This window comes from Gouania willdenowi, chromosome 7 (assembly GCF_900634775.1).
Source record: "Gouania willdenowi chromosome 7, fGouWil2.1, whole genome shotgun sequence".
In the NCBI taxonomy this organism is placed as follows: domain Eukaryota; kingdom Metazoa; phylum Chordata; class Actinopteri; order Blenniiformes; family Gobiesocidae; genus Gouania; species Gouania willdenowi.
This window is the reverse complement of record NC_041050.1, coordinates 27277034-27304997: the sequence shown is the minus strand read 5'-3', so window position 1 is coordinate 27304997 and position 27964 is coordinate 27277034. Positions and strand designations below refer to the sequence as shown.

The following is a 27964-nucleotide window of genomic DNA, read 5'->3' as shown; positions in this document are numbered from 1 at the left end:
ACTATCTTAACTGACCCTGAGCTTTTGCCGTAGCTGCTAACATTTATTTATTTGTTTGTTTTAATGAACGTTAAGATCAAACTTTATTCTATTATTGAATATCTTTGTATCATCTTTATGCAGTATATATAGATAGTCCTTTTTTGCTCAAGTACCCCCTTTCTCTTACTTTTGAAAGCAAGTACCCCCTTATGTCCGACTACTACATTTTGCTCAGAATTCTGTGAACAAACAACTATAGAGCATAATGATGGAATGAATGAGTGAAAACATATTTTAAAGAATCTCATTTTGTATATAAGTGGAAAGAAACAGTATTTAGTTCCTCCTAAATAGATTTATTTCTATATTTTTTTATCATTTATGGTAATTTCCCTCCTGATGTGGGACCAATGCTGTTCCTTGTATTTTCAGTTCATGTTCTAATCAAGATAATTTTGTGTCATTTAGTTTGTTTTTGGTGTCATTTTGTGTATTTTGTTGTTGTTTGTCTGTTCTCTTTATTATTCAGTACATTTTTCTCTTATTTAGTGTGTTTTTGTGTGTTGTGGATATTATTTAAATTATTTTCTCTCAGTGTATTTTGGTGTCGCTTGGTTGTTTTGTATGTTATTTTTGTAGTGATGTTGTGTATTTTTCTCTCATTTAGTGTGTCTTTGTTGTCGTTTTGTGTGTTGCTGGTAATAGAAAGTATTTTTCTCTCTTAGTGTGTTTGTGTGTGTTTTGTTGTTGTTTGTCTGTTCTTTTTATTATCCTGTATATTTTTCTCTCATTTTGTGTTTTTTTTTAATGCTTTCCTTTGTTAATTTTCCTCTCTCTCCCTCTCAAGTACCCCCTGTAGTGCCATCACGTTCCCCTACGTGTACACGTACCCCCATTTGAGAATTACTGTTCTGTATGACACAAATTTGACTTCATGTCCTTGAATCTGTCGATTATTTGTTTACTGTTGTTGCAGAGGCACCTACCCAGCCACAGCGCTCCGTCCGTGTCCAGCTGCGTAGCTGCCAAAGGTGACGACCCCGTCACCGCTGCCTCATTGCCGACCTGTAGCGAACCATCTCGCAGCGCTCTGAATGGGAGCGAGAGAAAGAGTGAGAGACGTCGTATAGACCAGTGGTTCTCAACATTTTCAACCTGCGACCCCCAAAATAAAGGTGAGAGAGACCGAGGACCCCCACTGTACCTGAAGGTGGTTGAACACAGACATAAACATTCGATAACAATCAGCAAAATGTTCTAAGTATCTGTGATAACCATATTTATTTATTTATCTTAATAATATCCACTGTTATCCAGGAAGTTTAATGACATGGGTTGAAAGTAGGGATGTAACGATTCACTCAACTCCCGATACGATTCGATTCACGATACTGGGTTCACGATACGATTCTCTCACAATTTATTTTACAAAATGGGACTGTAGACAAATTTTTTTTGGGGAAAAAAACTAGAAAATACTGTATTATTTTCCTTTTGTTTTTCATTGTCAAAAGAATTCCTTGATAAACTATTCAAAACAATGCAATTTAACTAAAAATAAACCTTGAATGAAATAAACAAAGGAATAATACAAATGAAAATGAAGCCTATTAATTTAAATTCTGGTTCTATAATAAACAATGCCAAACTGCATAATAGTTCTTTTTCTTTTTAAAAGTGCAACTGAAAATGTATTTTGTGCCTCAACAATTGGACTTTAAAAAAAAAAAAATTACGTCATATTTGTTTGGACCAGCAGAGGGCGCTGGTAACATAGTGGTCGGTTGGCATGCAGATATCTTGCAGTGAAGAAGAGAAGCTATGCTAGCAGACAGAGCTAATAGAAAAACGTGACTTTTACAGATATTCAAGTAGTATTACAGATATTCTTTCGGTATTAAAGGGGTAATGAATCATTTATTAACATATTTAAGAGTAGAAGGCGGCCAGAAAGAAAGTATTAGCAGACTCCGCCCGCCGCCTACACTTGTACACTTGCCCTCTGCTGGTTAAAAAAAGTACTGCGATTCAATTTTCAGAAAATCAATATCAACCGTGATACCTATGAATCGATTTTTAACTGCCTTACGATTAATCGTTACATCACTAGTTGAAAGTGACCAAAAATGGTGGAAAAGGTGTTGAAATGGGATGTTAAAAAAACACAGAAATTAGTTAAAAGTTGCAAATTAGAGTGGGCAAAAACCGACAGAAAAAGTGGTAAAATGGGTTAAAAGTGTCAATATTGGCTTAAAGGTGGCAGAAATTGTGAAAGCGGAGTTGGGGTAAAGCAATTTCAAGAGTAGGAACAATTAGTTTAAACTGGCAAATAATGGGCTTAACAAATCGTGAATGTGGTTAAATTGGCAAAAAAAAAAAACAGGAAATATGGTGGACAGAGGTTAAAAGTGACAATAATGGGTCAACATATGTATGCAGAAAGGGTTTAATAGTGTCCAAAATGACTTGAAAGTGAAAAAAATGTGCAGAAAAGGCATTTAAATTGGATGGAGAAGTGGCAGAAATGGGAGTGATGTAGCAAAAATGCATTAAAAGGAGTAAAATTAAGGCAAGAAAAAGTGATGAAAATAGGTTAAAATATAAGCAAGTTTGGTGTAGTTGTAGAAAAACAGTAAAAATAAGCAAATATGGGCTCAAATTGCTCAGAAAATGTTCTTAGTTTCTTGAAGGCATCTGGTGAACCTCTCCCAGTGTCTTGTGACCCCAAATGGGGTCCTGGACCCCAAGGTTGAGAACAACTGGTATAGAAGACTATTTCTGCACTTTCACTACATGAAGCATGTAAACATCTGCCTTTGCAGAGCAGATTTCTCAGTGCACGTGTGGAGCAGCAAACGTTCACATTAGCACACACACTTAGAAAGTGTCAGGACTTTAAACTGGATGAAGTGAGTGTCATCAGAGGATGAGCTGCACACACTGTGAGCTGTGATTTACACCCACATCAGCTAATCCTTCAGGTCCTCATCCAATCACGCCAGCAAAGCTTCAGCATGTGAGCCAGTTACACTTCCCAGTCTGAAATGGAATAAGTGGCTTCCAAAGGAGATTCAGTTTTGCCTTGCACGATTCAACCAATCAAATGACTCCGTGTGCAATCTGCTGTGATCGCTTAAAATACAGAGGTCAATGTTTAAATGAAGAAATCATTGAAACCACAAATAAGGAATACAAATGCAGTATAAAAGTCTAAGAAGATGACTTTTAATGTCATTTTTTATTATTATTTTTTTTTAACGTATTTACTATTTTTATGTTTGTGTGTGAAAAAGACACAAAGTGCGTGTTTAGGTCAACTTTTTAACACTTTGACTTACCAAGCAAAACCATAACTTTCTTTGTTGACTCGTGTTAGTTAATGTGCCCGAGTATCAACGATATGTAACGTATGTAAAGTAATAATTCACCTAAATTCCTTAACGTTGTGAAATAATTTGAGAGGCATTTGCAGGATTTGGAAATAATTTACAGTTATTTCAACAATTTAAGATAAAAAATGAGTGCCATCATGTGATATAAGCATGACGAAGCTGTGAGCCCTCAAATATTGTAGCAACTGGCGACACAGGGACCACATTTTGTGCCGTCCTTAAAGTTAAGGCAAAAAATGACAGAAAAATACACAAATTGATAACGAAACTACGCAAAAATGATTCCTAAAACACAATATGACAAAAAAAATGCACAAATTTACTGACAAATTACAGGAGACGGCTACAAAAATACACAAAATGACAGAAAAAATTATACGAAACAAAAACAAAAATACACAGCATGACTCCTAAAACACACACAATGACAAAAAAAAAACAAAAAAAAAACAGAACAATGCAACAAATACATACAAAATCAGAGAAAACACCAAATACACCAAATGACAAGAAAAATAGACCAAAATGACCTTAAAACACACACAAACCTTTTATTCTCTCCTGTATTAATGCTTAGTCATTGTGCTAAATGCTGACATGTTGATAACGTGGCCCTCGCTCAATTGTTTCATAGATGAAGTGCTTGAACAAAAGATTAAACTTATTATTATTAGCATATGTGGCAAAAAAGACTGAACTTGTTATTGTGTTAAACTCAGTCAACATGTGCAGACATGGTGGTAATGTGGTCCTCTGATCAGATCGGATTAGTTTCCCATTTTAAACAGTGGTCGTTTTAAATCAATAGGCAGATCTAATTGCGTGCACTGAGATCACTTTATTCTACAGCAGGATTAGAACCAATAAATACTAACACCGTGCTTTGGATTTGGATAATCCACTTTTTCAGAAAAGAGAAATGTGAGAAAATGTATCCATGCCCTTTTTTAGGAGAGGATTAAGATGTACGTGGCATCGAGGTGGGATTAAAGTTGTATACTAGATTGGTTTTAAGATAAATAATCAATGTTACTGGTGTGTAGTGGGATGAGGATGGAGTTCAGCGTGGACGTCTCACAGTTAGACTGAGCTCATGACTGTTTAAAACACTTGATATTATGGGTTTGAATCATTTGGCAGAGTAGGTTGTGAGATCTATTCTCGGCTGCATGTCTTTGTGGTAAAAGGTCACCGAATGCATCATTAGGGAAACTTTCTTCAACGTGCTTCACAAATGATCAAAGCAGCCACATACTTTTCCAGTTCCCCATTTCTAAAACTGGTTTGTCATTTAAAATTATAGCTGCTGCACAGCGATGGTTGGGGCCAGGCAATGCTAGGCAAAACAAGGCAGCAGCTGTCAGCGTTTAAAGGCAGATTTCACACGTTATTAACACAAAAACTTAGGGCAGCATGAAGACGTTGGTAATTTGTTTTTAACAATTATTTATTTTTGGCTCCATAAGTGAAAAACTGATGTTTGAAAATGCCATTTTTGCATCAACACCAATTATTTGCATGAGAGAATAATTCAAAATGCTGTAAAGAATTCAGTATTTGGGACGAAATGATGATATTTTTCCAAACATTCTCTAAAATCCATGAACATTGACAATTTATTTAGCAACAATTTGCAAGTATATGTTAACAGATGGTTTGTGTGTGTTGGACAAGTTTGGTGTCGAATGACCAAAAACTGTAAGAGAAGATATTCAAAGGTTTATTACGTTTTACAGTTTATCAAGACAAAAAAAGAGTGATGGACTTAATCATTTTTCAATAAATTTAAATGTATGGTTGATTTTTCTGGAGAATTTTTAAAATGTATTATTCAGAGGCTTGCTGTAGCGCCATCTAGAGCTGGACGGTATGACCCAAAATGTATATCATGGTATTTTTCAAAATTCTAACGGTTTCACGGTATATGACGGTATGTTTTTTTCATGCATAATCAGGTGTTCACAGCTATTTTACTGTCATAATGAGTGAATATTGTAGAATAATTCCACACTAGTAATAAAACAAGTTTGCAACAGCAGCCCAATAGCTCTTTGCCATGCTAACTTAGCTTTAGCATTAGCTTGATTTCTAGCTTTAAATGCTGCATCCTCAGTGGTGTGGTGGTTTCTTATGGTGAATAAGGTAGCGTTTTGTTTGCAGCGTATTTCCGCGTTATAGGAATTACAAATTACGATCCTTTGCTCTGTTTTTTGTGTATTACAGTAAGCTAACCGTGCTGTGAGTGTTGTTCTCCTGTAGCACAGGCATGCGCACGCAGGCACATGCTCACATGCAGCTTCAGAGCTTTCAATTGTGTCTTTCTTATACATTTACACGTATGATTTACACCACAACAAACACCAGAACGCTACTGTTTACCTTCCTATTTAGAGGTGCAATGTTAAAAAGGGTCCGGTCTGAAATGCGTAGCGTTCCGAAAGTTGTGTAATCAAACATACCGGTAAGGCCGTATATTAAAAATTATTATCATAACGAAAATTTTTAGCGGTATTCAGTATGAACTGGTATACCGCCCAGCCCTAGCACCACCTGTAGGATGATTGGCCTGTTTTTGTAGCTTTGGCAATCTGGCTATGGGACTGGATATTAGGGCAGAATTTTGTGATTTTTCATGCATGGAAAGTAGGATTTCCTCAGAAGAAGAAAGAATAAGAACATGCAGGATAACAAGTTGCCAGGCCCCTAAAAAAAGCCATGAAAGCCCTGAGTGTTGTTGATTTAAAAGAAGAGAATTTAGACAAAGCAGCTACTGTACATTTGTCATTATGTAATGAGAAAGACCCCACATATGAACAGTTTTTATGATGTATTTGTGCACTGCTTCTGACTCTCTCTCTCTGTGATTAAAGGCTTAATTCACTTTCAAAAGATCCCTTGCTTTTATAGGTAGATCTAAGGCTGTTCCTGCATGTTTATGCTTTTAAAACATTCCCAGTCATGTCCCTGCAGTTTGACACGGAATGCGTCGCCCTCATGCATTACCAGGCATGAAAATAAGTTTAATCTGCGACTAATCACAACCATCACAGTGCGAGGGATCAGTGTGCAGCGGCGGATACACGCAACAGATCACACGCTTTGCAGCAGCACAAATACAAGCAGGATTAGGGCGGCTTTAGTGAAATCCATCAACACCTGCCTCGCAGCTTGCCTGCTCACCTGCTGGCTTTGATGCGTATCCAACGGTTGGTGTCGACGCGCACTGAGGAACGCAGGACCACCGGCTTGGAGCCAAGGTCGTAGGTCATCTGGACGTGTCCGCCCACGATGGCCAGGGCGATGTAGTCGGAGCGCTCCACGCCTTTCCCGCTCCACAGCACCAGACCCTGAGTGGCCTCGGTCCGGATGCTCAGCTCAAATTTGTTGACCAGCAGCGCTTTTTCACTACAGGGACAGAGTGTACACGCATTAGTAACACCGAACAAGAAAACATGTGCAGCTGATTTTTTTTAAATGTGTCTTTTTATGCATAAAAGAAGCAGAAGAAGAACCTCTGGTGTTGACTTTAGTTACATTACAAATCATTTTCTGACATCAGGCTCTGTTTGCTCGCTCAGACAGAAAGCTGCAGGGTTAGCGTAAGATCTGCTACTAAAGCTGCAAGCAAAAATCAAGATGCAAGTTTGCCAGCAGAAGCATGAGGCTGCTCTGCTGTTTGCACACCCGCATCCTTTTGAGCTTCAAATGTTGTGCTGCTTCCTGTATCTTGTGCTGTCGTTGTATAGCATCGCTGTGTGTGTGTGTGTGTGTGTGTGTGGGGGATTTAGGCACCTGCTTCTCCAATGCTTACTGCTGCGAGGCTGATTTACATACAAAGCCTTCCAGCTATCATGAGGCATGCTACACTTAGCCGTTGCTGCAGCGTGCATAACGTGCACACTAATAGATATCTCTCCTGTATTTTTTCATGGCTGGGTTAGAGTGGACGACACCAGGGTTGAGGTCAATTATAATTGTAATCGCAAAATTGATAATTAATTACAATTATGGCGTAATTATAATTGTATTTTTTTTATAATATGTTGCTGTCGTAATCGTAATTAAATTGTAATTGAGTTTCGATAAATGACTTTGTAATTGTAATTTCCATGAAAATTCTATAAAAATTGTCAATTATAATTCAGCACAAAACTGGGGAACCATGTTACAGTTCTACACATACTGTATGTAGTTAACAATAACTAAAAACATTTTTCAGATCAAGCTTTCGAGCATTTTACCATTTAAAAAAAAATTCAAATTGAGGGTTATACTGTCACAAAAAAGGCTCAGACGCCCACACCAAAAATATTAAAACCTATATTTTCATTGATTAGGAATAAGCCTAACAAGGTAACCAATAGATAGGAAAGAAATCACATGATAGATATTTGTGTGTATTTTACAGCTGATTTAGACCCGTTATCATTAGCGATGCTAACAGAGAGTTAACACAAGAGGAAGATTAACTTTTATTAGGTTATTTATTTCAGGCTTAGTAATTGGGAACATAATTGTAATTGACTTCATGAGGATAAAAAAATAATTGTAATTGAACATGGGTAATTGAAAACATAATTGTAACTGAAAAATATAATTGACCCAACCCTCACCGACACAAAGTAATCCAATGTATTCACCAGATTTCAACAAATAAGAATAAAAAAATACAATATTTGTGAAAATAGTCAGAAATTTAGAGCAAATAATGGGACTAATCTCACTATATTATACAAATGGGAATCACCTGGGTGTACCTTTGGATTTAAAACCAGAGAAGCAAAACTCACCAAAGACGGTCAATACCTTGGACAGACACATTTAGTGCAACAGCTCTTAAATTCTTGATTTATACACAACAAACACTTTTGGATTTTCAACACAGAGACAAGATGAAGACAAGAGCACAGATGACATATGGATTAAACACAGAGATCAACAGCAGCTCACAGCTGGAGACAAAGATTAGACACAACAGACGACACAAACACACACAGGACTGACCAATGGGAGAGGGTGAGGCGTCTTTAATGCAGCGGCTCTTTTTGTTATCGGCAAAAAAAGGAATTCCTTTGATAATCAGTGTTGAATTATCAAAAAAAAAAAAGAAAAAAAAATGGACAGCACAGGTTAGTACCTCAGCTCAAACTCAATTTAAGGCCTTTCCTCAAAACAGATCCTTAAAAGTAATAAGGTCAACTGCTAAGGTTAATTGTTAAGATAAACTGCTATGGTAAACTGTGAAAGTAAATTGTTAAGGTGGTAAACTGCTAAGGCTAAGGAAAACTGCTAAGGTAAACTGCTAAGGCTAAGGTAAACCGCTAAGGCTAAGGTAAAGTGCTAAGGTAAACTGCTAAGGCTAAGGTAAACTGCTAAGGCTAAGGTAAAGTGCTAAGGCTAAGGTAAACTGCTAAGGCTAAGGTAAACTGCTAAGGTAAACTGCTAAGGCTAAGGTAAACTGCTAAGGCTAAGGTAAAGTGCTAAAGTAAACTGCTAAGGCTAAGGTAAATACTTAAGGCTAAGGTAAGGTGCTAAAGTAAACTGCTAAGGTAAACTGCTAAGGCTAAGGTAAAGTGCTAAAGTAAACTGCTAAGGTTAAGGTTAATTGATACGGTGGTAAACTGCTATGGTTCACTGCTAAGGCTAAGGTAAACCACTAAGGTCAACTGCTAAGGCTAAGGTAAGGTGCTAAAGTAAACTGCTAAGGCTAAGGTAAAGTCCTAAGGTAAACTGTTAAGGCTAAGGTAAAGTGCTAAAGTAAACTGCTAAGGTTAAGGTTAATTGTTACGGTGGTAAACTGCTATGGTTCACTGCTAAGGCTAAGGTAAACCACTAAGGTCAACTGCTAAGGCTAAGGTAAGGTGCTAAAGTAAATTGCTATGGCTAAGGTAAAGTCCTAAGGTAAACTGCTAAGGCTAAGGAAAAGTGCTAAAGTAAACTGCTAAGGCTAAGGTAAATTGTTAAGGCTAAGGTAAAGTGATAAATTAAAATGCTAAGGTAAACTGCTAAGGCTAAGGTAAAGTGCTAAATTAAAATGCTAATGTAAACTGCTAAGGCTAAGGTAAAGTGCTAAAGTAAACTGCTAAGGCTAAGGTAAATTGTTAAGGCTAAGGTAAAGTGATAAATTAAAATGCTAAGGTAAATTGTTAAGGCTAAGGTAAAGTGCTAAATTAAAAATGCTAAGGTAAACTGCTAAGGCTAAGGTAAAGTGCTACAGTAAACTGCTATGGTTAAGGTAAATTGTTAAGGTGGTAAACTGCTATGGTACAGTGCTAAGGCTAAGGTAAACTTCTTAGGTGAACTGCTAAGACTAAGGTAAAGTGCTAAAGTAAACTGCTAAGGCTAAGGTAAAGTCCTAAGGTAAAGTGCTAAGGTAAACTTCCTAGGTAAACTGCTAAGGTAAACTTCCTAGGTAAACTGCTAAGGTAAACTGCTATGGCTAAAGTAAACTGCTAAGGTAAACTGCTAAGGTAAACTGCTAAGGTAAACTGTTGTGACTAAGGTAAACTGCAAAGGTAAACTGCTAAGGTAAACTGTTGTGACTAAGGTAAACTGCTAAGGTAAACTGTTGTGACTAAGGTAAACTGCTATGGTAAACTGTTGTGACTAAGGTAAACTGCAAAGGTAAACTGCTAAGGTAAACTGTTGTGACTAAGGTAAACTGCTATGGTAAACTGTTGTGACTAAGGTAAACTGCTATGGTAAACTGTTGTGACTAAGGTAAACTGCTATGGTAAACTGTTGTGACTAAGGTAAACTGCTAAGGTAAACTGCTAAGGTAAACTGTTGTGACTAAGGTAAACTGCTAAGGTAAACTGCTAAGGAAATTGTTAAAAAAAGCATGACTTACGAAGCGTCTGATATTTTTTCTCCTCAGAGAAAAAGAAACAAACAATGGTAGAGCTCAGTGAAGCCTCTCCTTGGCAAACCCTCAAAGAGCTCACAGGGCAAAATAAATCTCCATCCAAGCGGCTTGTTGCTGATAAGGTCAAGGTTATTAAAAGTGCTGAATTTATCATGAATAAAAACAGCGGCGGTGCACGGCTCCCTGGAGCTCACACACAACCACTACAGTCCATAGACTTTGAGTGTTATCTACTCAGCTTCTCAGCAGGCATCTCACAGTGCATACTTGTGTTTCACCTCTAGGTGGCAGTAGTAGTTAGAATAATGAGAGAGCCTGTGAGAGAGGGGAGGTATTGACTTGGCTTTGTGTCATGCATGTGGGTCATGATCTCAGCCCTGTGAGAGATCATGGAGAGTTTGTCTGGAGAGAAGGAGAGAATGAGGAGTGTGGAGGTGAGGTGGTGGCAGCAAGGCTGGAGAGACTGTGAGCGACTCACCTCTGTTCAGACGGGTTCTCCAGAGACTCGGGACTTAATGGAGAAGGAAGCGGGGCATGCAAGTGTGAGCGCCGAGGAGAAAAAGGGGAAGGGGAGGAAGGATGCTGTGAGCCGGGTTTGGGCAACTCACAGAGGTCTAGTTTAGACCCGGAAGCAGCAAAAAAGCAAAACTTGTTGGCTCTGCTGCAACATCGATTGAGTCAAGCGTCACAACAACTGTTGTGTGATCACAGGAAGTGTGCAGCCCACCCCCAAAAACAGCACAACGGTTAAAAAAGCTTGTGAACAGAAACCCTCAGATCAGGACCGAGCGTTTCTTTACTTTCTTCCTAAAACCAGCCGCGTAGATGAAGTGCATTCACAGTCAGCGTACACACAACTACAAAACTGCTTTAGTCCAATTATCGAACAACTCCTTTGAATTTATGGCGCTGCTCGCTGCAGTGCTGTGGCAATTACCGCCTGTCTCCAGATGAAAGTGGTGAATGAGAAAAAAATGGGTGATTGTTAAAAAATGGGGTCAAGCGCCGTATCGCTGCAGAGTCACGCCGAGGTATGATTTGTCACAGGAATAATGGGGCTTGAGTGAATCGACCTGCGCTCTGAGATCTGGGCGGAGAAGTGAAAGAGTAGTGATCAAAGCAGCTGTAAATAACGAGGGAAGCGTTTACCCAAGGTGAGACTGTGACATTTTGGCCTTTCCGGCATTTAACCGCCTCCAGGGAGGAGTTTTATTCATTTCCTTTACAAATTGTGCTGAATTGATTGGCGCCCCTTTATCACGTAGCACCGTTGCTCTGCTTTGCTTACATTGGTGCTCAGTAAACGTGACATCTATTAAAGATTTTACAGTCTGGCTTCAAGGACCACTGTCCCCTCCTGCTAAGTGAGACTGATGCCTACGGATGGACTCTGTGGAGAAATCTCAATTGGAGGTCTAATCTACAAAGGAGGAGACAAATGTGAGATGAATATGTCACAGCCTTTCTCAACCACACACTGTAATTATTCACAATTACTGTAAGAGATCTGGCAGAAAAGAGACAACAGAAGCCCTGGCAGGGATCGGGGACTCTGGGGTAATTCTAGTCGGCGTGATTTGAGGAGGATTCTGGTTGGCTGCTTAGCGGGACGTTTTTTAAAAGCAGGTTACTTACCGAGCTAATGAGAGTGAAGAAAAAACCATGAATAACCAAGTCATGAAACCGAGAGTAGATTAAAGGTGCAGTCTGCAACACTTATAAAAGTGAGTTTTTGTCTTATTTAGCTGTCACTATGTAATGACAGCTTTACATCAAACTAATAGTTTGTGTGAAAAAAACAGACTCATTGAGCTCCCCTGCTGCTACTGTAGCCTTTGGCAGATTGCCAGAATGCACCACGACCGAGCAAAAAGAACCAATCAGAGCCAGGATTGTGTTTGATGGGCTGTCTGACAGCTGTTGCTCACAGGCCCCACCCCTTTCCTAGAGCTAGAGCCCAGTCTTTTTTACAGTGTATGGTCTGGAGAAGTAGAACATGGAATTGGTGACTTTTCTGCTTGAAAGGTAATTACTGCTGCCTTATTTACATTATGTTTGATTTGTTACTGTTACACTAGAACTCTGTAGCGCATGTGTTCATGTGGGCTGCTGTAAGTGACACTGTGTTGTTGCTGCTGCTGCTGCTGCTGCTGGGGTTTGTGCATATTGAGAGGGAGAAGCGCTGCAGTAATATGCTTTTAACAGAGCATTTTATATTACTGTGATGTTGCTGTTGGACTAACGTTAGCTTGTTAGCTCCTCTGAGGGAGAGACTTTGGAAAGTTTGGAGGCAGGGCAAGAGAGCAGTGGCGAGTGAGGGGGAGAGAGGGATCTGAGAGTTGCGGACTGCACCTTTAAAGGCTATTTATCAAATTCTTCGCTCACAGATTTCATTCCCTCCCAAACGCATTATGCCATACAGCATGGCACGCCGTTTTGTTTCATTACAACCATGCATACTACGTGTTTCAAAATCTCTGTTTAGCGATTGGTTCTCTCAGGGGATCGAGCACAATGCTGACCATGCACACACATGCTTCCTGTTTGTGCTGGAAGGAAAGACAGGACCGAATGAGACTGAGAAAAAGTGCTTGAAAGAATAAAACCTGTGAAATGAATCTAGAAAATAAAATCTGACTTCACACTGAAGATGTTTTCTGTGAGTAAAAAATCAGGATCAAAAAGAACTAAATGTACTTGAATCCTTATTTGGGTTAACTATCAGAACGATGGGGGGGTTTTAGGGCACGGAGCTGTTAGTTTGATGCTGGGAAGTTCCCCAGTGGTTGATCTACTCACTCTGGGATCTCATTGGTCAGTTGGCTTGAGTGAAAAGGAAAGACAGTGAAAGACATTCACGTGAGACAGAGACCAGGTGCAGACAACGAGCAAAGGACAGGAAGGACCAGCAGGCGGGACCCTCGGACAAAACACCAGAGCACACACACCAAGACACACACGTGGAACCGTCAGTTTTCTGACTGAAGTGTGACAGGCTTTTCACACCTCTGAGTGTTTGTGTAAAGACTGAGCGGTAAGTTAACGAGAGGTTTGAGCTGCTCTGATGTCTGTGGTTCATTAGGTAAATGTCGTGTTCTCAGCTTTCATTATGAACGAAAAAGAAAAAACATCTCATTAGCAGACAAGTTCATCTATTCCTGTACTTGCTCTCTAAGCTAGTTATATAGAAGTGCATTAACTCATTACTAGGGAAGTCCCAATACAACGGTTTTACATCCAGTACGATATCGATCCGATAACGACTAAATTAAATATGACTTATTTTGTAGTGTGGACGGTTACAAAAGCCTTCATCAGGTAAAATAGATATTTATTGTCACTGTCATTAACAAGAATAAACAATTTAGCAAAAGAAATACACATTAAAAGAACAAAAAAATTATAAAATAAAATAGAATAAAAACACCAACAGACTACACAAACTCTCTTTTTGTTTGTCTGTTGTTTTATCTGATATTAGACTGATTTACAATATCAATATCATATCGGGACACCCTTACGCAATACCTCCTTTAATTGTTATAAACTACTGTATGCTTGTCATCATCCAGTTAGCACAAACCCTGTCTGGATTAAGATTTATACTGTCTTATTCCTTAGCCAGGCTGCAATCACAGTTAATGTCAATTAGTATATTACGTTATTATATATTACTAGTATATATCTGTAGTATATGTGTACATTTGTATTATTATTTTTCCCCTGTAATGTGTGCATGTAAGTCTTAATTTTGTATGTTTTATTTATTTTTTTCTCTCTCTTCTTTGTTTAGTGTTTATTCTTCTCATCTGTAATATTTCTCAAGCCTCTGTAAGAAAGTAATTTCCCCCTGGGATCATTAAAGTACATCTGATTAATTAGAGAGATCCTCTCCAAAGAGAAGTGGTCACAAACATGAGATTAGGTTGGCCACTTCATCCTGAAACCTCAGCACTGATTATATTATGAATAGAGTCACCTCAGCCTTGGCTAAAAGCAGCTCTACAGAGGAGAGCTAAAGACATGCTCCCCCTGTCCTCTCCCTTACCTCTTAGTAACAGCGTTGTGGTACTCAATGAATGTACGACCGTCAAATGCCACGGCCTCAGTCTCTCCCGCTGCCTTCTCGTAGATGGCTGTTGGAAGATGGAAAGTGGATGAGATCACACCAATCGATAACAGTAAAAGTACAGTGATCTGCGTTGAGGGCAATGGGGAGTGGACGAATGAGGAATGTGGAGGAGAGCTGCAGGGTTCGTAGCTTTAATTAACGTAAAAGGGACGAGCATCCACGCGCTCAAGGTTAATAGCATCAGCGGTGACTTGCGTACGTGAGGCAAACCACGGTCGGATTGCAAGACTTCGTAGAAGAACAGCAAAAGATGATGAAAAAGATGCCATGAATACTCGAGTGTCACATTTTACCGTTTTCATATACAGTAGCTGCCACGTTGGTTTGAAATCAATGCACAAAGCACCGACATGAAAGCTCATATTGTAGCTTTCACTCAAAGAGCCAGAAACACACAATGCTACATATTGCTTTGCTGATAATAACTACTGCCACCACACTCTGCTACAAACACACGAACCCAGCATTGTTACCCACAAGCTCACACAAAGGCTTTGCAGTGACAACTGTTCCTGTAATGATTTCCTGTGGTTCAAAGGTTTGCCACATACGTACTGTTCTGACAGTGATCCCCAGAGAAACCGCCTTGGCAGACGCACTCGAAGCCATCCAGCAGGGGACTGCAGCGCCCACCGTTGTGGCAGGCCTCCTGGGCACATGGGTGGTCCTGGAACGTGGCTACATTGATGGAGCGCAATGCATGTTCTTCCCTGAGGATGGGTGTGCCCATCAGAATGATCTGGGATAAAAAACAAAGAAAGAAAAAAGGAGTTAGAAATTTAGAAATAGCATTATGGAATCTTTTTGTGCAGGTGTGAAAGGTAAGACCTCATTTTAGGTTCATTCACAGCAAATCCTCTGAGATATTTAAGGCATCAAAGAGATGGCGTTCCAGGTCATGTTAAAAAAACTAAACTTTACATGTCTTGAAAGTCTTATTTCAGACAAAATGTTAGATTTCGTTCCGTCTTTAAACCTGACATTTCCTGGTTCAAAGCAAAATGCCAGGGGACCTCAAAGCTTGTCTAACCACAACATTACGTTTACAGTTTCTACTAAATAGGCCACTGAATCACAGTCATGTATTGCAATTTTCAAGGCTGAGTTGTTTCAAGTCAATGTTATCCACTGGGATTAAAGGATATACTGAGTCTGTGTAAATAACGTCGGCCCAGTATGGATTAGAATAATTTGGTTAGCGTCTTCAGCTAATGGAGCGTCTGATATAATGAGACTGGTGGCAAAATAGTTTATACTGCAGGAATAAAGTCAGATTTTTAAAGACGAACCTGTTTCACACAAACCTTCTTAAAACAGACAAAAATCTATTCGATTTCCCTTCTCACAGAACAAAGTTTAGACAGATGACTTTGTAATTATCACCTTTAGCTCCCCTGCGTTATTATCATGGATTCAACTGTTATAGTAGTCTCGTGTAAGTATATGATTTCAATGAGTTATACACTAATAATGGGGCACACAATTGGTACGGGGGCCTGCTCTGATTAGCTTCTAGCTCCCGTCGCTACTGTAATGCAGGGCAATCCATTAGACAGCGTTTGAAAGTACGTTGGTGGGCAATAGTGCATTTATCTCTGGTATACCACACAGTAAACTCACTGCACAGTTCACACACCTGGTGAAGCACACACACCTTTGTCTCAAAGGGAGCACACATGCTTGCAACTTTATGAAAATAATGCTTTTTATTAAAATCACAGATTTTCACCAATCATTGGAATTAATCCTGTAATAGAGGTTCACTGTAGACCAACAGTTATCAATGAACTACTATAATAGGAATTATTATGAGAATATAGAAATACCTTGTATATAAGTGTATAACAGAGGATTATAAGGTTGTACCGACAACAAAGGGGAAATGAATTTGGATTATAATTACCTCCATTAAGGTCATATTTTCACTAGCATTTGATACTTTTGAGTATGTACAGTATGTCAAGTATTTTGGTCAGTTGGTTTCAGTGTGTGTGTGTGTTTGTTTGTGTACACGATAACTTGATAAGTTATGAACGGATTTTGACTACATTTTCAGGAAATGTTGATAATGATTCAAGAAACAGCTGATTACATTTTGGTGATGTTCTGGCAACCGAAAGAAAATATAAAGATATATATCCCATTCATTTTCCCATCCACACTGTGGAACTGCTGTTTAAACATTGTTTTAGAACACTGATGATGTCATCAACGGGGATGTCATCAGTGTACGATCATGTACAGAGACACACACACACACACACAAACAGACTGAACTGAATTTAACTTGACCAACATACTTCCCAAAACCGTTTTTGTTTTGGAACAGTGTCTCCGTGGAGACGTACGAATCCGATCAACCGTTTTCGAAAGTTTGTGCTAAACAAGCGCAGGTTCATTGGTATGTTTGTCTGACTATTAGCAGGATTACGTCGCAAGTACAGATTTTGAGAACATTTTAACCAAAGATAGACGTCACGCCATCGAAGATTCCATTAAAATTTAGAGGGGATCCGAATTATTATATTTATTCTGGATCAGTTTCAAAAATCGAAAAATCTCATTGTGAAAATTGAAAAATATATATCTCGATTTCTAATAATTGATATTTTATTTATTCATTTAATTCAGTTATGTCGGGTTGGTTTTTCTGTGCTCCACCAAGTTACATCCAGATCGGATCTGAATTGCGCATTTCATTGTGATTTTTCGACAAAATGGGGGTGTCCATACATTTGGACCTACTGTATAATTATTAAGGGGAACAGACATTTTTTCCAAGCCTCTAAAGAGTGAATGATCATGGTATCATGATCAGGATTACTGATCGCACAGGATTAGTTTTACCTAGGGACCACATGCGATTTGTAATAATTGCAGAGAATGTCTGTGACGTTAATCCTGTGCGAAACGGCCAAGTCAGTAATTTGTAAAGTGAAAATTCCCCCGCAAATTACCTACTATATTTTGCTGAACTCCGAGGTCCTGTGATAATACTAATCCAATGTGAATAGACATCTCTGTGATTTGAACAGAAATGAGCGGGATCTGGTGCGTGATTACCCGTATGCGTGCATACTGTTTGTAACCTTCTATTTAATACAGCTGGCTAGCGCTAGCAGTAACGCAGCACCGAGCTGTGGTCAAAAGCCTGCAAAGTTGTTTGAACATCAACTCACACACTGTTTCACGTCTTCGGATGTCCGTAAATTTCAGCAAAAATCTCAGTCTTCGGTTTTCCCATGCGAATGCGCCACATAAAAAACAAAAGTTGGGGGGGGGGGGTCATTTATTTAATACATGTGGTCCCTAGGTAAAACTAATCCCGTGCGAATAGGGCTTTAGTGTAGGTTTGCGCTATCTGAGTTATCTTGTTTCACTGAACATTTCTTCGTTCACGCCTCTTCTGCTATGGTTTTTTTTTAACATAAAACACAATAATTCCATTTTTGAAGGTTTTCAGGACTAAAAGCTTTTAAACGAACCCCTCCAACCAACAAAAAGCAGCAACCAATCATGTAGTAGATTAGGTTTAGGTTTAACATATCTCTCTCTATGTGAAATCCACAGAGGAACAGCTTTTTGTAAAGTCGCTGTTAATTCCACGCTCACCTTGAATCTTCAGTGAATCACACTGAGGATACACAGCGTCCTCTTCGTGTTTAATTATTCCCTGTGGATTCATGCCACAAAAAGCGTTTGAATTGTCTGAGACTGTCAGGGGAAAGTTGTGTATGAGAACCAATGACAAGTTTGCACAAACAGTTGCATCCTGTCTTTGTTCAACGGATTTATTTTTGGCACTGGGAGATGAGCTTTTTGTTGGAAAGTGGAGGGAAAAAAACTGGAAAGCTGTCAGAGGGAGATCTGAGAATAGCAAAATGAAGGGCCTTCAAAATATGTCCTTTCTATTATTAGTGCATGCTAATCTAAATGAGCAGAGCCACTGCCCGTCAGTGGGAGCTTGGAATGCTAAATTAGTCGTACAAGGAAGTGCAAAATGACAGCTGGACAACTAATAAATTTGCATTTGATTTTGTTACTGTGCTCCTAGAGCCCCGGGAGTCATTAAAACACCACACAGAATTCACAAGCAGAACTAATGAGATGCCGCTCCTTTAAGAACAGAGCAGCGTGTAAACATTTACCTTTTGGATTGTTCCCTTGAAACCTTCTGTGAGCGCGGCGACTCGGGCGAGCCGGCTGTAATCTGGAGCTCCGCCGACGAAAAGAGACTCTTTGAGGTTAAGGTCTACATGAAGGTTCTAATGGGAGAAGACAACAAAAAAAAAAACATGTTTTAGATGGTGAAGCTGTGCCAGGATAAAAGCTCCTCATACACCATTTCATTCTCTCAGCCGTACGCCTTTCAGGACTTCATATGCTTTTCTTTTAAAGCGGTGAAGGATGTCTTGTATGTACCTGGAGAGTTCGACCTTGGATGGAAAAAGTCAGACTAATGCACACACACACACCTCATTTGAGAACACACCACTGTCTGATATGAATTGTTTCCTTTTTTTCCCTCCAAAGACTTATCCCTGTTGTAAGGATTTGACGGATTTCACTGCACTTCCTTGTACTTCCCTCCACACCAATCCACTGGATACATTACAACATAATTGATTCCTCTGTCTCCCACAGAGAGTGGTCAATTATCCACTAACTTTGTGTCATAAAACGAGACCACAAAAGAAAATCAGGAGCAGGCTCAACTTGAAATATGAATGGCTCTTTGCAGACATCTCTAATGAACGGTTGATTATAAGAACCGACCTTTCAAACACTTGAGTGTGGCAATGCATTAATTGCATTTCATTTCAGCTGAAGACTATAAAATTAGATTTTCTCCACCAAACCGTTGGGATGATTGCATTGCATTAACAAGGTGCTGCATTTTCCGATTCGTGTGAGTAGAATCTGGCCCACTTAAGAAGGAGCAAAATTAATGATCTTAATTTAATGTTGGGCAGTAATTGCCAGAGGGGCAAAGTGGAGGTAATTGCTGCAAAAATGATTGAAGACGCCAAATAAACAGGCTTTGTTCGGAGCGAGCTGGATTTGGCTGTGCTTTTTTATTGAAGAGGGGATTCAGTGTGCAGGAGGTGTCACAGTGCACCCTGAGCTGCTTTCAACAGATACAGAGCAGGAAACCAACCAACCAGTGAAGCTGCTGTTTATACCAGCTGTCAACAGTTAACAGTAAGTGATGTGAAGTCAGCCCACGTGACACGTTACTCTTGAAATGACTCGAATCATTACTTTGCAATGGTGTAACCCTAATATTATAGTACAAAGTATGTGCTGCACTTTGGAGCAGTGGGTCCCAACCTTTTTTGTCCCATTGTACGCCTTATTAGGGTGGCCCGTTTTGATATTAATACTGGATATAAGTCCGATATCAGCAAAAATCTCTGTTTTTTTTTCCTCTATTATATGTATTTAATATGCAGAGATGAAAGTAACAGATTACAAGTACTCACGTTACTGTAATTGAGTTGTTTTTAAGGGTAATTGTATTTTTTTGAGTATATTTCCAAATCAGTCATTTGACTTGTTTACTCGTTTTAAAAGAAAATGTAATTCACGTAATTCGTTACATTTCGACACCCGACCGTTACTGAGTAAATTAGTAAATTATAATGTTTTTGTTTTAAAATGATCAACGGACATTGTGAAACTATAGCTATACGTAGAGCTTGAGCATTTTTTAAAATTTTGAATTAAATTCATTGGTGTTTGTACATTTTGACCGCCTTTTTAGTTTATGCATTGTGGGAAATAACTTCAGTTCCAATTGTGCAAGATTTGGTCTCTTCCTTCTTAAGTTTATACATGAGATGTTTACTGTCTCAGTACAGGAGGCTGCTACTCTCTCCACCTTTAAGGCTAAACTCAAAAGCTACTTATATGTGGAAGCGTATACCATATAATAGCATTAACTTACCAGCTAGAGTGGACATGGGCTCGTCCGTAAACGGTCGCATTTACAGTTATTGGAGTCGCTGTTAGATTTATTATAAATGGGAAGAAAATCAAGTTCTGATGTAGCTGGTTATGTTTTACAGTCCACATATCATGTTTTTTCTTTCTTATTATGAATTTTATTGTTTTGATAGGCGCATTGAGATTACTTTGTTGTAAATGGCGCTATTAAAAATAAAGTTGAATTGAATTGAATTGAATTGTATGTAAGGGAACCGTGACAACATTCATTACCAAAAATAAACTTGTAACTTTTACTTAGAGTACTATTTATTGGAACTACTTTTTACTTGTACTTGAGTGTTTTATGTATGACTTACTTGTACTTGAGTACAATTTCATTCAAGTAGCAGTACTTCTACTTGAGTAGGATATATCAGTACTCTTTACACCTCTGGTAATATATATATATAATTATAACTCATAAATGGTCAGTTTTCCTCGTCCCTACTGTTGCTGACTATTGCTCTCTGTTTGAGTAATATTACTTGATCAAACTATAACATTCCAAACTATAAATGTCATAAATGTAGTATTTATGATCACAGCTGATATTGCATAAGATCGATAACGGTATCGGCCAATTCTCATGGCAGCAATGTCAGTATCATATCGTGTGTGAATAGGTTGTTTCAGGACACCCCTACCCATGATCCTTTTCAGTATAGTTTCACACTGAAATGGGCCTCGTGCGGCCGCTGAACTAAAATAGGTTTGACACCTCTGCTCTAGGGTGAGAGCTAAACAGCCCTATAGAAAAAGCTGAGAAAGTACATTCACCTTTTCTAAGTTTAGCAAAGTAACCATGAACAATGCACGGCTTGGTTTTAGGTAACCTCGACAAGCGATTAAATGCAATGTCGATCACGTACAGGTTGATTGACAGGTGAAAATCTACGCCCGGCTAGAAAGCATCCAAGGGGTGTGTGGGTGAAAGAGTGAGTGACTCCATGATATGATGAAGGATTGTTCGTGAGTGGGGAAGTGCGAACAGATGACAAAGAACAGCCCGGCGCGGTTTAGCACCTCACTATCTCCTACGGCAGACGTTCTCCTCGCCTTTCCACGTCTCCGCTCTCACTTTTCCAACACGCCCGTTGTCCTGGCGTGAACATTCCCACCTACGCTGGACTAATAAAGACGTTTCCTTGCTGTTAAATACAATGGATGCTGCAAAGGAACGTCTTCCATGCCACCTTCCCACTCCGCCCCCTCAACAGATTGAGCGAGGTGAAAGCCAAACCGTGTTCTTTAAGAGCATTTCGTCTCCACTGTGAGTGCATGTGATCTTATGAGATGGCAACATTTTTCCCACAGAAGTGGAAACCTTTATAGGTTGGCAGATGTACCTCTTTGAATCAGTGCTGGAGAAGTGAGTGAATGACTTAAAATAAATACGGGCTAAGGTGTGACAGAGATTTGTCTATTTACCTTTCGTGATTTCTTATTTCCAGACAGCACATCATAGAGAAAGAAAGAAAATAGGGAGGAAGAGAGTCATTAGGGGGAGGCTGCTAGAGTGTCTGTGCACAAAGAGGCATGCAGAGCAAGTGCAAAAGGTCACAAAACACACAAACACTCGCGTTCATGCAAATGTTTGCAAGCAAAAAAAAAAAAAAACGGCGGCTTGCATAAGAGTAGTGACAAGAATTTGAACCAGGAATATTGGGAATTTGAATATGCACTTTGGTCTGACTGTACTTGTACACATAAACATGCTTCAGTGCATGTGTGTGCATTGAAAGCTGCTGATGTTTAAGGTCATGCATGAAGCAGAAGGAGATTTAAATGAACTAACATTATTTATAGCCTCTCAATCAGACACATACTGTGATCTCTCCTGTCTATATATTCAGATGTCTCCGCTTTGTCAACCATTAATAAGAATGAGCTGTGTTTTTAAAAGCCACTGTATGACAAATAGACTGTGACTGTGAGACAGCTCACCTGGAAATGATTCAAATATCACGTTTGTTTAGATCAAGCAATCATCTATGTAAGAAATCTCCTAAATAAAAGATTAGAACACTGCTTTTCTCTTTGAAATATATCAGAATACGTTTGACTACTTTGGATAAGACAGACAGTGGCTCAGGTGGTAGAGGGGTCGTCTTCTGATCAAGAGGTTGGGGGTTTGATCCCAGTCTATACCTGTCGAAGTGTCCTTGGGCAAGACATTGAACCCTAAGTTGTTCCCAGTGGTTGAACAGCGCCTTGCGTGGAAGCTCTGTCCCATTGGTGTTTGAATGAGTTGATATTGTAAAGCCCTTTGGGACTACTTCAGTGTAGTTATAAAAGCGCTATATAAATCAAGTCAATTATTCATTTATATTATTGACTTAATAACAAGTGTATAACGTATGGTGTTTGGTAATGGTATTTATCTTTATGGACCACCAAATGTTTTAGTCATTTAAATAACATCTAAATAAATTAAATTGTGACTGTGTAACAGCCTTCTTTGTGTTTGTATTTAATGTGTTATATATGAATTTACAACAAAATCATAACAGATAAAAAGAAATCTCAATGGTCAGAATTTAATTGGAAAAAAGTACCAGACATTGTATTAAATGCTAGTTTCAAAATAATTCTATTGATCATCTGTCAAAACATAGTATAATGTATAATTTCAATGTTTATATTAAAAATATGTATGCATATATGTCATTATTTCATGTTTATGCGTGATAATGACATTTTGTCCACTTTTCTACTATGGGGTTGGGATTCTATCCATGGATACTTCAGCCAAGTCTCACAGAGTCAGTAAAACTGTCACAAAAATGAATTAGCGTCATGTTTTGTGTGCGACGACACGATTTCTGCACGTATTTTATGCTGCAGGGAAGAAGTTCTTTCCGTGCTGTGTGGCACGAAATCTTTGAAGCTGCACAGCGAAATTCATAAACCCATATATATATGTCAATAAGATTTATCAAATTAAAATGTAAGTACACCCTAAAACAACTTCTGAATACATAAATGATTATGTATGAAGTAATGTAGTGTATTAATCCAAGTCCCACTTTTCACATTTTAGTCTAAGTATTTACCGTAAATTCAGTGTTTTTAGTTGTAAAATGTTAGAGTTGAACGGCAGCTTTTGCAATTGAATGTTATTATTGGCTGAGATTAGATCAGTGATGTCTTTTTAGATCAGTGACATCACCAACCGTCACTGTTGGCCCCGCCCCTCCTATAAAAGATGGGAGGAGGGACTTGTTTCTTCCTCTCACAGCGCTCACTGATCAATGATTGACAGCTCCATGCGGAACTGTGCAGCGCTGTGGGGGCGGGGCTGCTGTGACTGGGCGTGTCTTAACTACTCTAGAAGCAACGCCCAAAATCAAGGCATTTTTTTAAATTTACACCTATAGAGGCAGGTCAGCAAAAACCTGGGGGTGTACTTACACTTTAACCGTAACCCAAACCCTGAGTGAAGTGTTTTAGTAACATGTAATTACACAAAATAACTTCCCCTTCAAGCATAGTCGTGATGCGCAGCACAAAACAGTGACAGTGTCACATTTCCCTGTGAGATCATGTTGGCTATTTTGTCCACTGACCATTGGGATTTTGTGCCGTACAGTTATTTATGTTCTTTATGTTAAAGATCTTTGACAAAGTAATGAGTTTTCTGTGCTCGCGTCTTTTAGATATACCGCACTGAGTTGATTTTTACTATAAAGGTCACTCCCCACAATGCTTTTTTTGGGCGAGCCATCATCAATATGACCCCCCCTCCCCCCGTCCTCAGCACTTAAAGCTAAAGCAGCATTATTGGCTCATGCCTTTCACCCACACTTAGCTCTCTCTCTTGCTTTCTTCATTTAATATGATTTTCTGCTCCTGTTGCTGAAGTAAAACACAATTACCAATGACGGGGAAGCATTTGGGGGAATAGAAGAGGCAGTAAGTGGGAGAGAGCGGCATCTTTGTAAAAACTGACAGATCTGACAGAAAGCACTTTCATAATAACAAATTACACTGTTGGGTGTAATTGGACAACTTATGGACTTCTCCCAGTATTAGATGGCCTTCTGGGGGAGGTGTGTACCTGCTCCATTGGTTAAAGCACTAGGATTCATTACACACATCTCACTCACTCTGTTGCTCTTATCTTACACATCTGCCTCTGCCTTCACAGACACAGGCTTAACGCTGACTTTACACTGACTATAAACCAGCGGTAAGGCTGCTTTTCATTTTCCATTCCTCCGTGCAACACAAAGTTTTCTTTCTTATCGCTGTAAGTCAGAAAGCTGAAAAGCTGAGGAAAAGAAGGGGGAGGGGGTGTATAAAATAAGACAGGTTGTCATAACGCTTCTGCATCTGGAGCCTTCTCCTTTCCTTGACAGATGTCTAGAGGTAGCTGCATATTTTCACTTACAGAGGATGATAAGGATCATCCCAAGATGAGTGGGAGACCTCAGTCTGTCAGAGCCTCAAGTGCTAACATGGGCTATGTTTACAAAGCATTAAAGCTTAAAACCTGTGGCTTTGTACATGAATGAGTGTATCGAGGCACGAAGCAAGGGCACACAGCAAAACACAAAAACGGTAAAAGGCCGAACAGCTGCACATGCTGTTAGCGGAATTAGCGTTAGCATGAGCTGGCTTTTTGTCTCCTACCGGCGCCTCTCCTCGGACGGCGTCCTTGTTGTTCACCATGATTTCTCCTTTGCGGTTGGAGCGCTCCAGGTTGATTGTGTTCCACACGTTTAGCTGGATTGGTTGCCTGGTCCTGAATCAAACACATATATTATTATCTATAGTAGATTAGATGTTTTATACAAATCAATACTCTGACCAGAACTGACTAGGAGAGAGAATTCTGTCATTTACCACATCACTAAAGGCATCACAGTCTAAACACTCTTAAAAAGAGGGAATGTAAACCATAGCTTTTGAATTTTTGCTTTTTCTTTTTTTCAACAGGTTGTAATAGATTTATGGTTTTTCATTTATTCTTTTGTTTCCCAAAACATTCCTTTACTGTATACTTTGTAAAGTTGAAACTAGCTACCTAATAGATATTGATCGGTAACACTTTACTTGAAGTTTTATACATAAGGCTGACATTACGCTGTCATTACGACATGACACCTTATTCATGTCATGTCATGATGACAGCGTAATATCAACCTTTATGTATAAAACGTCAAGTAAAGTGCTACCGATCATTTTCTTTATTATGTAGCTAGTCAAAACTTTACATGAAGTATAGATTATACTATCCCAACATGCCCGGGATGAGGAGGAAGTTGCGTGTGTGGAGAATGACGGGGGAGAGACTTGGAGGAATGCCAAAATACAGTAAGAAATCCATTCAACTCTGACATAGATAGCAAAATAATAATGATGTTGCTATCAAAACCCCAGTCTCAGTGTTGTTTTAGAAAGAAACCCACATTGAGGTGTCCCTAAAGCAAAAAAAAATTGCTTCAAAGTCTCTAATAGGTTTTTCAGAAAAGGCCATTTTTCTCAGCTTTTTGTCACAAACTGGCGATTTGTGTGAAACTTGCCTCTATTCAACTGCTGATTACAGAAGAACAAAGCAATTCAGATTGTCATAGTACAAAATATTCTGTGGGTCTTTAAAAAGTAGTCAAAATGCTCTAAAACGGCTGGCACCGAGGGGGTAGAAATTTTGAAAATGGCTGAGTTAATGAATGAGTTAAGTGTCATTCCTTACCCCAACCCTAACCACTAACCGTAACCCTACCTAACCCAAAGAATGCCAACATAGACATCCAAAGGTGTCCTACAAAAGGTGTCAACGAATGACTTATTCATGCTAATAACAGATAATGACAGCGTAATGTCAGCCTTATGTATAAAACTTCAAGTAAAATGCTACCAATTCATCTTTAAGAAAAATAATCTATAATACATGTTGTGGTATTCTTAAGAACATTAATGTAGCACTAAATCTTCTTTAAATGTAGGTTTGTAATTTTAACAAACTTCAGCTAGATAAGCAGACAAATGAAATGGATGCAAATATGTTTCCACGATGTTACCAAACTCTAATGTCCTTCCGATGCGACCTAAGAGTTAGAAAAAGTTCAGTTAAGGAATCTTCGGCAAATTGTTACGTAAAGCTAACCTGAGGGTAGCCGGTCCCTTTCCAAGGTCGTAGCGGAACTCCAGAATGCCGTTGTTGAGGGACAATGAGATGAAGTCTCCTTTCCCATCTGACTTTTGGCCGTTGTAGAAGATCAAGCCATTGGAGTCATTGGCCATGAGAACCACTGTCATACTGAGCTTTTGGCTTTAAAAGTAACACAAGGTAAACACGGGTAATCAGGTGACAGAAAAACAACGTGGCTTATTTACCACAGAACAAAGAAATCAGACTTTTACTGAACAATAACTTTTTCTGTAAGAAATATTTTGAACTCCAGCTCACGAGAAGTAGATCCAACAAGCCAAAACCATCTAGTTTTGAATAATAGTGGAGCTCACACGGAGATGATGTACTCACCGCAGATCGTGCCCATACAGATGCAGTCCTTTCAGCTCAAGGTAAGAATCTCCATTGAATAACGGCATGTAAGCTGCGCTCCTCTCTGCTACTGCAAAAAAAACAAAGGGACTACAATCAACCTGGTGTCGACTCTTTGTCGCTGACAGAATAGGAATTCCAGGATAGTGGGAACATCTTTGACAGACCTGTCAGCATTATGGAAAGAGATGGATTCCTATTTTATAGCCTTTGGGATTAAGACTTTCTTTTGACAGAAGACAAAACCCCTTTATGTCAGACTGATTACACAGCCTGCCAGTGTACAACAAAGACCCACTGGTGACATGCAGACTTAAACACTATAACTGGGACCTGTAAAATAATAGATTTACTGCTTTTTTGGCAGGTCCTTTTCTTTCTAAATTCCTGTCCCTGTGACAGGCGGCAGGCATGGCTGTCCTGTTTCTGGCTGGAATTAGAACGGGCACTGTGCCATGCTTGCAACAACCAGCCTGCGATTTAAAAATCATTCAAATCTCATCTAAGGGTTTGTTTATATTGTTATATTTGAAATCATTAGTATCATGACGAACTATGCATTTGAACAGACAGAAAATGCTGTTAACACACACACACACACAAACAGAAACAAATGACCATGTGTAGCCAAGAAGTGAGCCGTTATATGTAATTGGATGGGAATAATCGAGTGGAATCAGGGTGGCAAAAGCAGGAGAAGAGAAGCTAATTAACCCTTGTGCAGAAGACTGGTAATGGTGATGGCACGCTTCATAAAGGAAAGGGAAAATGAAAGCGAGCACACAATGAGGAATTATGTGCCAAAGTGAATTCTTAGTGAGTAACAGAGCTGCTCCAGCCCAGCTTGGATTTATTAATAATTATGTGAATTATGTGTGAACGCTTCTTAGAGGAGTCAAGCACAGTTAGCATAGCAAGCTAACTTAGCTACATGAAAACAAGAAGCCAGTTCCTGAAGTGGGTGTTTAACACAAACATTACGTTTCTCATCTCACCTATTGTAATTAGTATAAAAATCCTGTAAAAGTAAAGAAAATCCCAAAAACAAATATAACCCTGTGAGTAAAGCACTGTTACTATTCAGAAAAACTCATTAA

The 27964-nt window shown here is 39.1% G+C and overlaps 1 protein-coding gene across 9 annotated transcripts in view; it reads right to left on the bottom strand.

Annotated features, from left to right (window-relative positions):
• Nucleotides 1-27964, bottom strand: part of agrn (agrin) — a 421410-nt gene that overhangs the window by 4226 nt on the left and 389220 nt on the right. For 4 of the 9 annotated variants that reach the window (XM_028452860.1, XM_028452868.1, XM_028452863.1 and 1 more), the window contains 11 exons: nucleotides 26847-26937; nucleotides 26469-26633; nucleotides 24992-25103; nucleotides 21788-21799; nucleotides 18520-18636; nucleotides 14927-15110; nucleotides 14288-14375; nucleotides 13039-13062; nucleotides 10718-10750; nucleotides 6555-6779; nucleotides 969-1072 (listed from right to left, as the gene is read on the bottom strand). In XM_028452860.1, the coding sequence (XP_028308661.1) occupies nucleotides 969-1072; nucleotides 6555-6779; nucleotides 10718-10750; nucleotides 13039-13062; nucleotides 14288-14375; nucleotides 14927-15110; nucleotides 18520-18636; nucleotides 21788-21799; nucleotides 24992-25103; nucleotides 26469-26633; nucleotides 26847-26937 (1155 nt within the window). The remainder of the gene's footprint in view (nucleotides 1-968; nucleotides 1073-6554; nucleotides 6780-10717; nucleotides 10751-13038; nucleotides 13063-14287; nucleotides 14376-14926; nucleotides 15111-18519; nucleotides 18637-21787; nucleotides 21800-24991; nucleotides 25104-26468; nucleotides 26634-26846; nucleotides 26938-27964) is intronic. The other 5 variants (XM_028452865.1, XM_028452869.1, XM_028452870.1 and 2 more) reach the window with 3 other exon arrangements.